General features: G+C 40.1%; 1 protein-coding gene across 7 annotated transcripts in view; it reads left to right on the top strand.

Moving 5' to 3' along the window:
- Positions 1-13752, top strand: part of DYM (dymeclin) — a 232299-nt gene that overhangs the window by 94039 nt on the left and 124508 nt on the right. For all 7 annotated transcript variants that reach the window (XM_065662611.1, XM_065662607.1, XM_065662609.1 and 4 more), the window contains 2 exons: positions 2807-2985; positions 8865-8990. In XM_065662611.1, coding sequence (XP_065518683.1) covers positions 2807-2985; positions 8865-8990 — 305 coding nt within the window. The remainder of the gene's footprint in view (positions 1-2806; positions 2986-8864; positions 8991-13752) is intronic.

Below are 13752 nucleotides of genomic sequence, written 5' to 3'. Positions count from 1 at the left end.
CGAGAAAAGAAGGCTGGTTACTGTCAAAGTGATCTATGGTATGTGACTATAAAATGAAAACTGGCTTTTTTGGTAGTTTATATATAACTTAATTGGGACAAAAGTAATAAAATTCAGGATAGTTTTTGTTATTCTGTGTGATCTAGAATAATTTAATTTTTCTGTTGATCAGTTTAATGTTCTGTAGACTAATACAGGATGTGCTGCTGTTAGTCCTAGGTTTCTTTAACACTGCTAAGGGTTTTTTTCTTCATTTTTTAACTATCCTTTAATAAAACAGAGAGTGAAGAGCTGTAATTGTGAGTGGCATGGTTTAACCATCCACAGAAGTGAAGCCTGAAAGTCAACACTATTTAGCTAATGAGCCATGGCATCAAGTTGCTGCTTAAGAGAGCACATTGACTTGATTTGACATTGATGTCTACATACAGATTTTCCCTAGAAAAGGGAAATACTTGCCCGAAGTGGGATGTTTTTAAACCAATTGGTCCACAATCACCGTGACTGATTGAAGGGGCTGTGTTGGCAGGAGTGTTAGTTCAGAGCGCAAGGTTTGGTCTCTCCTCTGCCTCATTGGTACGTCATTTTGGGGCAGAGGCAGGGTTTCCATCGCTGATGGGCTGCATCTCAGCTCTGTGTGTGTGGCAGTGCCTCCTGGCTCCTGCAGAAAGGAGGAGGGTTTGCTCCAGAGCCCCCTGCTGAGTGCAACTGAATGGCTGAAGCCATCACCGCTCGCCCAGGCCAAGAGAAGCAGTGGCTCCCTGGCATGCTGTCTCCAGCGGACCCCCAGAAACCTGGAGGGAACCAAGGCTCCTGTGGGGCTCCTGCAGGTCTTCCAGCACTCCTTCCTTCCAAAGACAGTGGAGATGTTCAAAACAAGAGACAGCTACCACAGCCTTGCATGCTGAAAGCCATTAGAAACCTTTAGTCCGCTAAAAAGAAAGGCAGAGGCAAGACAGCCACATCTCGGTGGGTGTAGGGAGTGTTTGTGTGATCAGTCCCAAACAGTACAGATACTTCTGCAGGAGAGTATAAAGGTTTGGTAAGAAACCATGGAACTATTCATTTAAGAGCCAAATCTGTGATGGCTCACAGTTGCTCCCATGGGCACATGTATGGTGACACTGTTCTCGCCGTTATCTGTGGTGATACACTCTATAACATCTGAGAAATCCTTCAGGATTTGAGGAAAATAGAAGATTTGGATGAAAAACAAGTGCTGCTACCTATTATGTCAGCTGACATAATACTGTTGGCTGTAAAATAGCTTGTAAAAATGCTGCTTTTTAAATTTGCATTGTTGTTTTCCTTTATTCATCTGAGTCTTTCCTTCCTCTCCTTAAGATCCCGTCTGTCCGCAAATAACGGCGCAGGAGGAGGAGGAGTATTGTCACACTTCCATAAGTTTTTATGCACTTCCCTAAGTTAATACACTTTTAATAAATGATAATTCAAAAATCTGTAGTGTGTTACAGTGGGAGCTAAGGAATTCTAATTAAATTCTTCAACTTTGGAAGTTGCTCATAGTAATATGGAAATTTTCAGGTGTACATCTTCAGTATACTTGAAAATCCCTGCTGTTGTTCCCAGAATATCATCTTGCCATGAAATTGCTGTAAATTTTTCCTGTGCACAGCTTATTTGTATACTCAGAAAAGATAAGACTCGTATTCAGTTGCCAGGATGCTGAAATAAATCAGCCCAAAAGGGCATAAATGTCCTACTTCATGTATCATCTCAGACAATACATGTTTTGGTTGGATGTTTTTTAAACAAGCTGGAGAGGAAAATGCTTTCTATAAATTTCTGTGAAGCTTTTTGAGAGCTGAGAAATGTACCTGCTCTGCACTGGAACAAAACCGTGTACTCTCAAAGGTTTGGGTGGGTGTTTTTCTGTTTTATTAGGAAAGCAAAGGCAAAATTTCTGACTGGGGAAGATTGGGAGGCTGAATGAGGATAGGAGCCTTGCTTTCTGACATGAGTATGAGTGCATCGACTGTCATTCTAGCTTTTTCCATTTCCACTGGAAATTGCTAGATGTTAGAGTTCTGTGCTGATGGACATTTTTATTGAAATTGGTAAAGCTTCCTGTGAAAGGCTTCTGTGAACAGAAATATGTTTTATTCTCATTTCCAGCTCTGGCACAGATTACGTTGTGAACACGAACAAACTGCTGTTACTTTGAGGGTGTTAGACTATGTGATGTGGTGTTTTAAATCACTTAACCCACGACTTCCCACCACACACGCTTCTTTGAAGTCCTGACAATACCTGTGTTTCGCTGACAATATACTGATAGTCTTGACCTGTGTACATCTGCCCTTCATGCCAAGAAATGGCGAGGAGAAACTCTGCCTCGATGCCACTGAGCAAAACCTGGAAGTTTGGGGTGCAGGGTTTGAATCAGCATCCGGGTGCTGGGACACTGGCACAGGAGTGCCCAGAGAAGCTGTGGCTGCCCCATCCCTGACAGTGTTCAAGGCCAGGTTGGATGGGGCTTGAAGCAACCTGCTGTAGTGGATCAGTCTATTGGTTCCAGAGAAGACACTGTGGCTGCCTAACAAAGGAAGCTATTTGGAAGAACAGAATTGCTGTATGAAAGAAGATGTGTCTCTTGTACAGATAAAGGGGTCTTAATGGAGCTCATATGGGAGAGCAAGTTTAGCATTTTGGCACAAATGGAGCTCATGAGACCCTATTAGTGTGTCTGTATAAAATATTTCACCAAGAGGTTTTTGTAAAACAGACAGCTGAATGGTAAATGTATTTGTTAAAGACTTTTTTTTTCTTTATTTCTTTATTTCAGATAGCACTGCTTTTTCATCATCAAATCCACATGCTTTCCAGATTAATTTTAACAGTTTATACACAGCTTTGTGTGATCAGCAGAAATCTGATCAAGCGACTCTTCTTTTATACATGCTTCTGCATCAAAATGGCAATGTACGGACATATGTGCTGGCACGAACGGACATAGAAAATCTTGTAAGTATCGTTTTGCTTACCTTGTGCTCATCACGGGATTTGTCCTGGGAGCTTGTGTGTCACAGCTGCCAGTGTCCCCTGTTCTGTGGTGAGGACAGCAGGTTCTGCTTCACTTGCTCACCAGTTCTAGCTCACCCATTCCTTTTGATTATGTCATCTCAGGAGCAGGATGCTAAACATGACACTGCAGTAAGAGACAGTACTGGTAGCACTACCAGGCTGTCTTTGAGTCCTTTCTGTCTTTCTCAGTGCTTTCTCACTGTCTTTCTCAGCGCTACTGTTAGCCTGATCCATGTCAAACCTGCTGACCTCTGGGCATGGTGTGACGGAAGTAGTAGCAGATATCATTCTACTCATTATTTAATCTTTCTTTTTCATATGTTCAGGCCAAAATGTTACATGAGCTTACTGTGAGCCTATAGGGATCATAGTTAACAAAATGAGCTGTAACTTGGCTAACATACCGAATGTCTTACAGGGTTGACCTGAGGCTGGAGCTCCTCAAGGAGCAGCTGACAGATTTTATAGAAATGCAACTGTAGTGAGTTTTTAAGTGCTTTAAATAGGATTGTGGTTAATGTCCAATATTACAGACACCTGGTACAGTTTTTGTAGGTTATAAATTAGCTTCTGCTCCCCACTTCAGTAATGTCACAAACCACTTTAACAAATCTTACTTATTAAAAAGCATTCCTTTAATAAGATAATGGCTGTCTAGGGGAATTGGTAACGGAATAGAGAACCCTTTCCATTTTAATATTTGAAATCTTGCCAGATAATTAGATCCCTTGCCTGCTTGATGGCAATATGGAATGGGTTTGGTTTCAGTCCAAGTCCCAGCAGATGTATTGCTAAAATCGGAGTTGATAGACACCACTGTTGGCAAACTCAAGTGAGATGGTTGATGCTGAATTGATTCAAGACTGAACTCCTGTGTAGTCTGCTGCAGATTATCTAGGTGAGGGCTGGGTCATTTTGCATGAACTCGGTAATTAAATGGTCATACTTAATCTTCTGGGCTGTTAGTATGTGATATAACAAGTTTCACAGCTGCTAACCAGATCAATTTACTTTAGAGAAATAAAGGTTAGGTGTATGCATTGTTTTATAATTTGATGTCAGGTATCTTGTAAAACTTGCGGTAAAAGCATGATGTGCGTGTGTCAAAACAACTCCAGATGCAGGTACACAGATGCTCTGCAGTGTGGGGTATTTTTATGTATTATCATCCATCTTTACTCTCCTTCAGAAAATAATCAGAAAATCACAGAATCATGGAAATAATCAGCAACATTAAAAAGCTTTTGGGAAAAATGGAGAAAATTTGGAAAAATCAACAGTATTTATTCTTTTAATACCAAAATTCGAAACTCTCTGCTCTTCAACAGCATACTGTTGCTTCTTGTGATCCCTGCTGACACATTACTGACATCTTTGTCCAGTGCTCTCATTTGTAGTGGATAGTAGGTAATAATGAGCAGTGGCCGACTGAGAAGAGCAGTTTTAATTGCTCAGTAGTGCAAGCTGAGGCAGACACAATAAGGATTGGGGGGTGGGAGGGTTAATGGAGAGAGATCATGATCTCTCAATTAGAACCCTGTGGTGAAAAAGGCTAATTCAGTTTTGGGCTTTTAAATGAGAAGAAGGGGCAGGAGCAGTGGAGCTGGTTATTTCCTTCCCTATATGGCAAACAGCAAGAGCAGTGCTAACACACTGCGTACTGTGCTGGTGGTGAACTACCATACTTCGTGAAGTATTTACAGGCTATTGAAAAATGGGGAGAGTGTAGAGAAACTTTTTTTTTTTCTCTTTAAATTTAACAATAAAACTGACAATGAAAGCTGACTTGGCTCAGTTGGTCAGGAAAGAGCTTGAGAAGCATCAGGATGTGTACGTGCCGCATCAAGACGTGTACGTGCCTTTACAAGGGGAAAGCCTTGAACAGAAAGGATTCTCCACTTGCAGAGAAGTGTGGTGAGAGCTAAAGCCTGGAGGTTGAAGCCCACAGCTTAGAGAGATGGGAGGAAAACAGTCAAGGTAATGAATTCAGAGCCAAACCTGTGCTTACTATGGGTATCTTTGAATGAGGGTGCATGGTTTTCTGGAGGAGTGTGGCTTAAGTCGGTGGCCTCTGTGTACAGAGGCAGGTGGGAGAAGTATAAGAGTCCAAAGCATATGAGAGATCACATCAGCAGTCAGCTGAGTGCTCATCTTAAACTTTCAGGGGTTTTGCGGGTTGTTCTGGTTGTACTATTGTGCAACACGTGTTGTGTTTTCCCCTGTTTTAATTCTTCTCAGTTTTGGTGCCCAGGAAGCATCGCTAGCAGATGTTCTGTGACATTTCCTATGGGTTTTTGAAATACGCCTTTGCTCTTTTGTAACTTCAGTTTAATTTGTAAATTGAATCAGCATGTTTTTTCTAACTGTTACACTAGATAGTCTCAGCTTACTTCCTACTTCATATATGACTCTACCTCTGTCAGTTGTAAATAAATTAAGAACTGTCACAGGTAGATTCTGTTATGCTTTATAATGCTTTGTCATTAGTAAGCCAGTGCATCTTTTTTGCTCTTTAATGTAGAACAAATAGGATGGGTTTGTGTCTCCCATAGCTTACAGCATGTCTAATTTCATAAAATAACTGGGTTAAATATCTGGTGCTGGTAGGGATGATCACATCTGGAATTTGGTTGTCTTATTGAAAGTACTTGTAGGGATTCTCCAGGAAATGGTGAGACTGGTGAAACAGGGGCAACTGGCAGATTTTTTCATAAGCTGTCTGTCATGGTCTGTGGATGAGAGAATTTTGTGCCCTTGTCTGGAAGAGCAGTTAACACCCATACTGCAGGTAAAAATACCAGTGAGATACCTGCTTATAGAAATAAACTTTTTCTATTGAATGTGTTTGCTTTGGCTTCTGAGTTGGTATTTCATTGCTGCTCTCAATGACTGGACAGAAGTAATGTATATGCTGATGTATTTATATCAGCCCATGGTACAGCAATATTTTTTCCTGTGGTATTATTTGGCTTAAGCAGGGTTACTCTTGTGGCTATGTGGTCTTGTATTTTGTTGTATGCTAAAGACAAGTTATTTTAAAACTCTTTGCTTGGGAAACTGTTCCTGACTCTGGACCACATATAGCACCTGCAATTTTCAGTGTCTGTTTTTACCTGCTTTTACCATTTTTTTGTCTGTTTTTACCTGTTTTTACCATTTTTTCCAGTGGTGGCTGTGTCTTGCCAGATAAAAGCTGCTTCTAATGGAGGAATATTAGAAGTAGTCCAGTAATGAGAGTTTAATGATTATGATTAAAAGGGCCAGCAATACAAAAAGAAGTGGTGGTTGTCTTCTCAGTATATGGCTGGACAATGCTGTTGCATAGGATGGCATATAAAAGTTTTAATGTATGTGCTTAACATAAGGTGTAGAAATGTATTTTGGTTAAAATTCTAGATAGTATTTCATATAAATAAAATTTTAACCTTATATCCTTATTCTCATGTAAGTGTTGGCTTCTGAATTTTTGTTTAGAGAACAGTAATACTTCTTCTAAATATATCTGACCTCAGCAATCAGTATGCAAAGAAGAAGTGTTTGAAGGAGTAAGGGTTATAGTCACTGTGTGAACTGGGACTGTTTTCATCTGGAAATGGCAGGTACAGAGAGTTAAGATGCCATTTGCCTTCTTCAGTTTGGTCTGGTATGTACATGGAGAGAAGTCTGGAAGAGGAGCAGAAAGGAAACTGGCCAGGGAGTGGAGGAAGGAAGAAGAGGTTTTGGAAGCTTTCAAGGTGTTTTGGGGGGAGGAACACTGAATGGAGAGATCTGGAAAGCCAGATCTCTCTTCAGAGTGGGAGTGATTTCAGTAGCTAGCATGAAATTTTAGTTAAGAGTATTTCAACATTACTGGCTCATGTGGAAATGTCTGTAACGTCTCAATGTCAGAATCAGGTACCTGTTTTTAATGTCATTGTAGCAACACACGTCTAGGGCTTGGAGCACTTGAGGAATATGAATGCAGTTTTTCAGCTTAGTTTGACCTAATATTAATGTGCATAGACAGAGATGTTGGGCTGTTCTAAAGGAATGTGTTTCTCCAGAGTTCTTTGCATAGTATTATTTAGCCTTAACCACACTGGATCATAGTTACACTGAAGGAGTGCAAGGCATGTACTTGTAAGGCAGCATATTCGATTCTGAGAAGCTGTAAAAATTAACAATGGCTATTTGGAAGCTGGCTTGAGAACTAAGAACTTGTTCCACTGGTTACCTTCAGAAAGGCTTTTGTTGTTCTCCCTGCAAAGTCAACTTGTAAGTGCAATTCTTTGGTAGTTTTCTGTTGTTTCCTGCTGTATGCTGCTTATCATAGTGCTTGGACTTAGGAATGAGTTTGAGTTTATGCAGTGCAAAGCTATGTGCAATATAAATGTTGGAGATGGAAATCATTTGAAGAGTGGCCTAATGCAGTGATGTTTGTCTCGTTTTTCCCCTCTCCGTGAAAAAGGACTAATGTTTTTTGCTATATATGCTAAGTAGATATTCCAGGGAAAACATCTTTACTTTCAAGACCTATATTCACAAAATACAAAGACATCAACTCTGGTTTCATCTGGAGAGAGAAGTTTGTGAGGATCCTTTGAAATGGAAGGATGATTGCAATGTGTAAATGTTTCTTTCCCTCTGTTTTTGTTGTGGTATTGTGTTGACCCTGGCCAAAGCATCTGTCAAAAGGTTTTGTGGCCTGCAGCATTTAGATCAATCTCATTGGTTTTAGCAGAAGCTGTTGTGTGTTTTAATATGTTCCAACTGTTTGGGGACTGGTTGATTGTAAGAGAACATTCTGGTAACTTCAGAGGCTTGTGAAGGACTTGGTGTCCTGGCTGCTCACCGGAATAGGTTTAACATGATTCACCCTGCTTTACTCGGCCTGTTTTGAGAAACAGCAAGTCTTTAGGTGTCTGGAAGCTTTTTGGAACAAATTCTGCATCTCATCCGCTATCTTGGAATTGAGAGTTTTCTCCAGCTCCTTTTCCCAGGGTATTTTTTGATTTAGGCCTATTTGTACAGCCCGGGGAAGCCGCATTGTACTAAGCCAGTGGAAAGCTAATTTTCAGTTGGTAGAGAGACAACATTTGCATCTGGATTAACTTTAGACTAACATTCAGGTATGCTTGCTGTTGCAATGAAATCTCATTTTCGTTATTATTTCAAGTCTTTGGCTTAAGCCATTCATCCTGGTGGAAATGTTGCAAGACCTTGGGCTGAACTCACATCATAATGTCAGTTCTCTTTGGCTGCGTATTATCTAGAATTAGAAAAACAGGCCTTTTCTAGTCTTAATCCAACCCAAACTAGTTCTTTTCTGGGATTATCTCCACGCACCAAAATGGGTTTCGAGTTTCAGGTCTCAGAATGCCTCTGTGCACCTTAGCTCCATTGTGCTTGGCTATATTTGATGAGGAGGGTCTTCAGACCAGGCTTGTGGGAGCACAAATGGTTAGAAACAATTGTTTTCCTCCTTCAACTGGTGGAAATCTTGTTTAATAATTTTATTTTCCACATGGTCTACAGGGGAACTAAAGCTTTCAGAACCCATGGTAACTGGTATGGCTGGAAATCTCATTTATTAGGAATTGAAATTCCATGTCTGACCACAAGAAAGAATTTGTTTAGACTCTTTTGTGGAGACAGAATGAAACAGATGGAAGGTGTTTGAACCTTGTACGTCACTATTTAGGGGTGGTTATTTCAAGAAGGAGGAATTACTATGATGTTGTTAAGAGCAGGGTAATACACGGGAGGTTTAGAGTCTCCTCTTTTTATTGTGTGAGGTATTTGAAGACTGAACTAATACACACGTTTTTTCTTCCATAAAGGTTCTGCCAATTCTTGAAATTCTGTATCATGTTGAAGAAAGGAATTCACACCATGTTTACATGGCTCTTATCATTCTGCTGATCCTTACAGAGGATGATGGCTTCAACCGATCCATCCATGAAGTGGTGAGTTGTTCTTTTGGTAAATAATTCTTCAGCTGTAAAAATGGTTTAAATCTTCATTTTTATAAGGATATATTGGTATATCTGTTTCCTCAGCAGAGGCTGTATGTGTTCATCCAAATTTGATGACATACACATATTTCTTTCATGAGGACTAACCCGAAGTTAGAAGAATCATTTCAAAACTTTCCAGATGAACACACGCGTTCCCTCTTGTAGAGGAGGTGCTGCATATACCTCTTTTTCTGTCTTTTCTTGTGTTTCCTGTTACAAATTAATGTAATAATAGTCAGGCAGCTGTCTCAAAGATGCTGAGTCTTTGCCGTGAAAGTGGAGGGGCTAAATGAAAGAAAAAAACAGAAAACCTTTCTTATTTCTCTTGAAAAACTTTGCTTAACCAGTTCGATGCAGCTGAGAGGAGCTTTTAGTTGGAGTTTTATTTTCCAGACTGAAGGTTACTTCCTTACTTGGCATTTGTTTTTCTTGTCTTTCTGCTAGATTAATATCTTTTCTATGTTGAACATATAAAATTACCCAAATGTTACTAGTTTTGATGGGCCTCAACCATCTGTGCTTGGACAATGACGTTGTAGTTTCCCAGCTTCTAAAACTACGATAATGATGAAGGTGTCTGCACTGATTTTTACTTGATTTTTCGACTGGGATATGGAAATTCTTGTCTGGGGTTATGTGATATTAATGAAATACAAAAAGTTGGAAGCAGGTTTCAAGGTATCTAAACAGAAATCTTCTCTTAGGTAGATCTTCAGCCTGTTTTAGAGGGAACTGGCATTTACAATATTTACTTCCAGTCTATACTCTCGGAGATTTCAGGTTATTTCCTATAGCTTTGTATGGAGAAAAAGCAAGAAGAGATGATCTTTATGTTTGATTTCCTGGGAGTACCTTTTAGGAAACAGTTTTTAGAAGGAGCACATGTAGCGACCATGCAGATAACTGAAACAGCGTTTTCCTGGAGCTTTCTTCTGCCTCAATTTCTTGTGCCTTGAACCTGTACATGCACACCATGTACATGTGTGATGTGTATTTTGGGGTTCTGTATCACTAAGTCATTTAAATTCTTTTGTAAATTGAGCTTGTTGGGCATTAGAGTCCAGCAGACACACTGCCTCCGTCCCTTCATTCTTCATTTCTTTTAAAGGCTCCACACATGGTCTTTCAATAAATTCTTTACTGGATAAGTAGAAGTGGAAGATTTCCCTGAAATTTGTTAATGAGAATCCAGATGTTGAATGAAAACATAAATCAAGTTTTCTCCTGTTTGTTCGTGCCTTTGCAGCTAACCCTGCCAATATTTGTAGCATTTTCTGTGCCATGTGGGTATTAGTTTACTACTTCCAGTTTAAATAAAAACAAAACCAAACCCCACCTTGTTCCTTTTCCTGTGCACTCTTTTGGTGGGTGGTGTTTTTTCAGTCCTGCCTTTGCTTCTTGCAGTTTTTCTCAATTTAATCTTAGATTTTACTTCAGATCTTACTGCTTCCTTCTTTTACTCTATGATTGTGTTTTCCCACTCCATAGTATCTGGTGAGAAGCATCCATTCAGTAATACCATTAATATGACCAGAGTTTTGCTGGTTCTGCTTCTTAAGTAGGTGAGAGGTGGGTTTGAAGAGATGGGCCTTCAGGATTGTCTATGTGAGCATCTCCTGTCAGCCCTACTGCAGAAAATAGCTGTGAAAATAGAAATGTGCATGGATGGAGTGTTATGATGCTGCAGAGGATAGATGTAGCATAGCCTTAGTTCTTCTTCCTGCCCTCCTCTGTTCCTTACTATTCTTCCTCTTGGTCTTTTCTCCGTTATCTGAAATGCCTTCATGCCAAAGGAGAGAGCAGACTTGGAGGCAAAGCAGTTTACTTTTCCACCCTTGCAGTTCTTCTTTTATTGAATTTGAAGGCTTTTTCTTGTTCCATGCTCTTATACTTTATGTCATGCAGGTGGATTGAATGCAGTGAAGGAGAAAGAGATTTCCCATTGTTCAGATTTTAAACTGCGCTCTGAAAGTCACCTAATAAACTATGATAGAGAAGAGTTGATGGCTGTGATACCAACTCCTAAGTATTCCTTACAGAAAGGTTTCCTTATTTACAGAATAAAACACATAAAATTAAATAAAGTTACCTTCTTGATCGCTATATCTACACTATTCCTCAACTTTACAGAAGGATGTGGATGTCAAAATACAAATGTTCATAGATTTTGAACTGTTGGGGAATAGCTGTATGAGTAGTGAGTTCCTGCATATGAGGTAGCAAGGTCCCGTGATGGGGAGTAAGTGTAGTTAGTGCCTTATGTTGAGAGAAAAGGATTAAAAATCACACTGATAAATCACTTCCTGTCACCAGTCTTTTTGGATTACTTAAATGGATGTTTCCAGGAAGGAATGACTAAGTTACTATTCAAAAAGGACAGTATAAGGAAAGAAATCAGTCTCATACTGTCTTAAATATTAACTCCACGTCTCATAAAGGCTGAGAGCATATTATAGGGCAGCAAAATGAAGGGAGGTGGAAAGACTGTGCAGTTATTTCTGTAAAATGTGAACATCTAGCATCAGTGACAAAACTGGAATGAAACTCTTACTCCCTGCAAATATTTATCAGATTTTAGCAATTACAGCAGGATTTATTTTTCTCCCCATCACCTGGGGAAACTGTGAAGAAAAAAAGGCTCGATGTATTTTAGATCTACCTGTTTTTCTCTCTGCTGCTGTGTATCCTGATCTTATGAGAAGCATGACTGTACAGTCCATTTATGGGCTATTTTCCTTTGTGGCATTTAACCCACATTTATTTATTGATTTTAAAGATTAATTTTAGTAAGCACAGTTTTACAAATCTTGTGATTATACTGATTGGTAAAGAGCTCAGGAAACCACAGAAACTCCTGACTGCTGAAGCTGTTTTTTTTCCTTCACTGCCTGGAAAATACAATCAGAACCATAGGTCCCATTCCTGCAGTTGGCTTATTGCAGTTAAGTCCCTGTAACCACACAGAGCTCAATTTCATTTACTACTACTAATAATAATAACAACAGAGTAAATGAGTAAATGCAAGAATTCCCTAAAGGGAAGAAGTATTGCTGATTTTTCTTCTGTGATTTATGAAACTAAATAAAATGAAATTAGATGTCAAAATAACATTATATAATATTTTATGTAGCAGTGACCTATAGTACTACTATAGTACTCTTTGCTGTAGTAAACAGTGATAGATTTTAAGTCACAATTTAACTGTGTTTATTTTTACTGTGTTAAGAAACATCCCCCAAGCAAAGCTATAGGAAACTGAGAATCTCAGTGCTCGGTATATATAGAGCTGAGTTCCTGTTCTTTGCATCTGCAGTTCTGACACCCTCAGTTGTAGATGTCCAGGAGCCTGGTGTTAAAAAGAGTAATTAAGCAAAACATTTTCATTTTAATTTTTAATTATTGCAAGACTGCCCCAGGTCTGGACTTGTTTTAATTTTTTCCCTTGCTAATATTATAAGCAAACCAGTGAGGTTGTTCAACTGGGGCACTGAGTTCAGGCAGATGATTCTGAAATCCAAGATAATTTTTGTTTTGTGCTTCTGCAACCTGCGCCCATAGGAGCATTGGTGGCGGGTGCTGTTGTTTGTTTAAATAGGCATTTCATTGCCTGCCTGCTGTGGTTGCTTTCTTCACTGAGGAGGAGAGTCGAGGTGGTAGGGACTGCTGGATGACCTTTTAGCTTTGAGGTTTGGGTGTTGTTGTGGTTTGGGGTGGACTGTTACAAGGTATGGTTGTCCCAGTGAATGTAATTTTCCAGGGCTGGTGTTTTTAAAGTTCAGGTGTGAACCATTGGCCATTTATGGAGTTAGACTAGGATATGGACATGCTTGTCCATGGTTAAAGATGTCAGAATGTCCTTTAACAGGCTCTGATAACTTCATGTTTTTCATTAGGCATTTGAAATGTGACAAGTGGCCTTTGTGCTAGGGCTCTGCTGCCGATAATCTGACTAAACTTGGCCAAATTATAAACCTCTGTTTTTAAGCAGTCCGTTTCCATCTGTGCGGCAGATGCATAGTCAGAGGTGGCCTGATGTCTGTTGTGATTGAATATTCTCATTTTCCTGCTCGCAGAGCCAGGTGGGCTGTTTGCATCCTCCCCTGTCCAGTGATCATATATCAGTTGAGGTGCGTAGGGACAAGCTGAAGCTTGTGTAGATGCTGCTTCCAGCTCCTGTGGGATTGGCCTGTGCTCCCAGTGATGCTTCTGTTGCTGTCTGGCAATAGTTGAAATCTCATAGAATCATTTATGATGGAAAAGACCTTTAAAATTGAGTCCAGCTGTAAATCTAATGCTCCCAAGTCCACCACTAAACCATGTTCCTGAGCACCACATCTGCATCTCTGAAGAATAAAGTGTGAAGGAACAGGACCCCTGACATGGATCCCAGACTGGTTTGGGTTGGAAGGGGCCTTAAAGCTCACCCAGTTCCAACCCCCTGCTACGGGCAGGGACACCTTCTGCTAGAGCAACTTGCTCAAGGGCCTGTCCAACCTGGCCTTGACATGACTATGGTTAGGAGAAATTGGAAGGAGGCGGTGACTGGCTGCACAAGGAACATGAGATGGGTGGAATTGGGGAGAGAAAGACAAAATAAACCAACAGGTAAGAATTGGGATTGCTGAGCAAAGAATTGGGAAAAGAGGCAGGGTAGGAACAGAGTCAAAATGCTGGAGAAGGTGAAGTCGGACTTGTTTATGGTGGGAGACTG

This window comes from Lathamus discolor, chromosome Z (genome assembly GCF_037157495.1).
Source record: "Lathamus discolor isolate bLatDis1 chromosome Z, bLatDis1.hap1, whole genome shotgun sequence".
NCBI lineage: Eukaryota > Metazoa > Chordata > Aves > Psittaciformes > Psittacidae > Lathamus > Lathamus discolor.
Note: the sequence above shows the minus strand (reverse complement) of the source record. Positions and strands in the feature narration are given on the sequence as shown.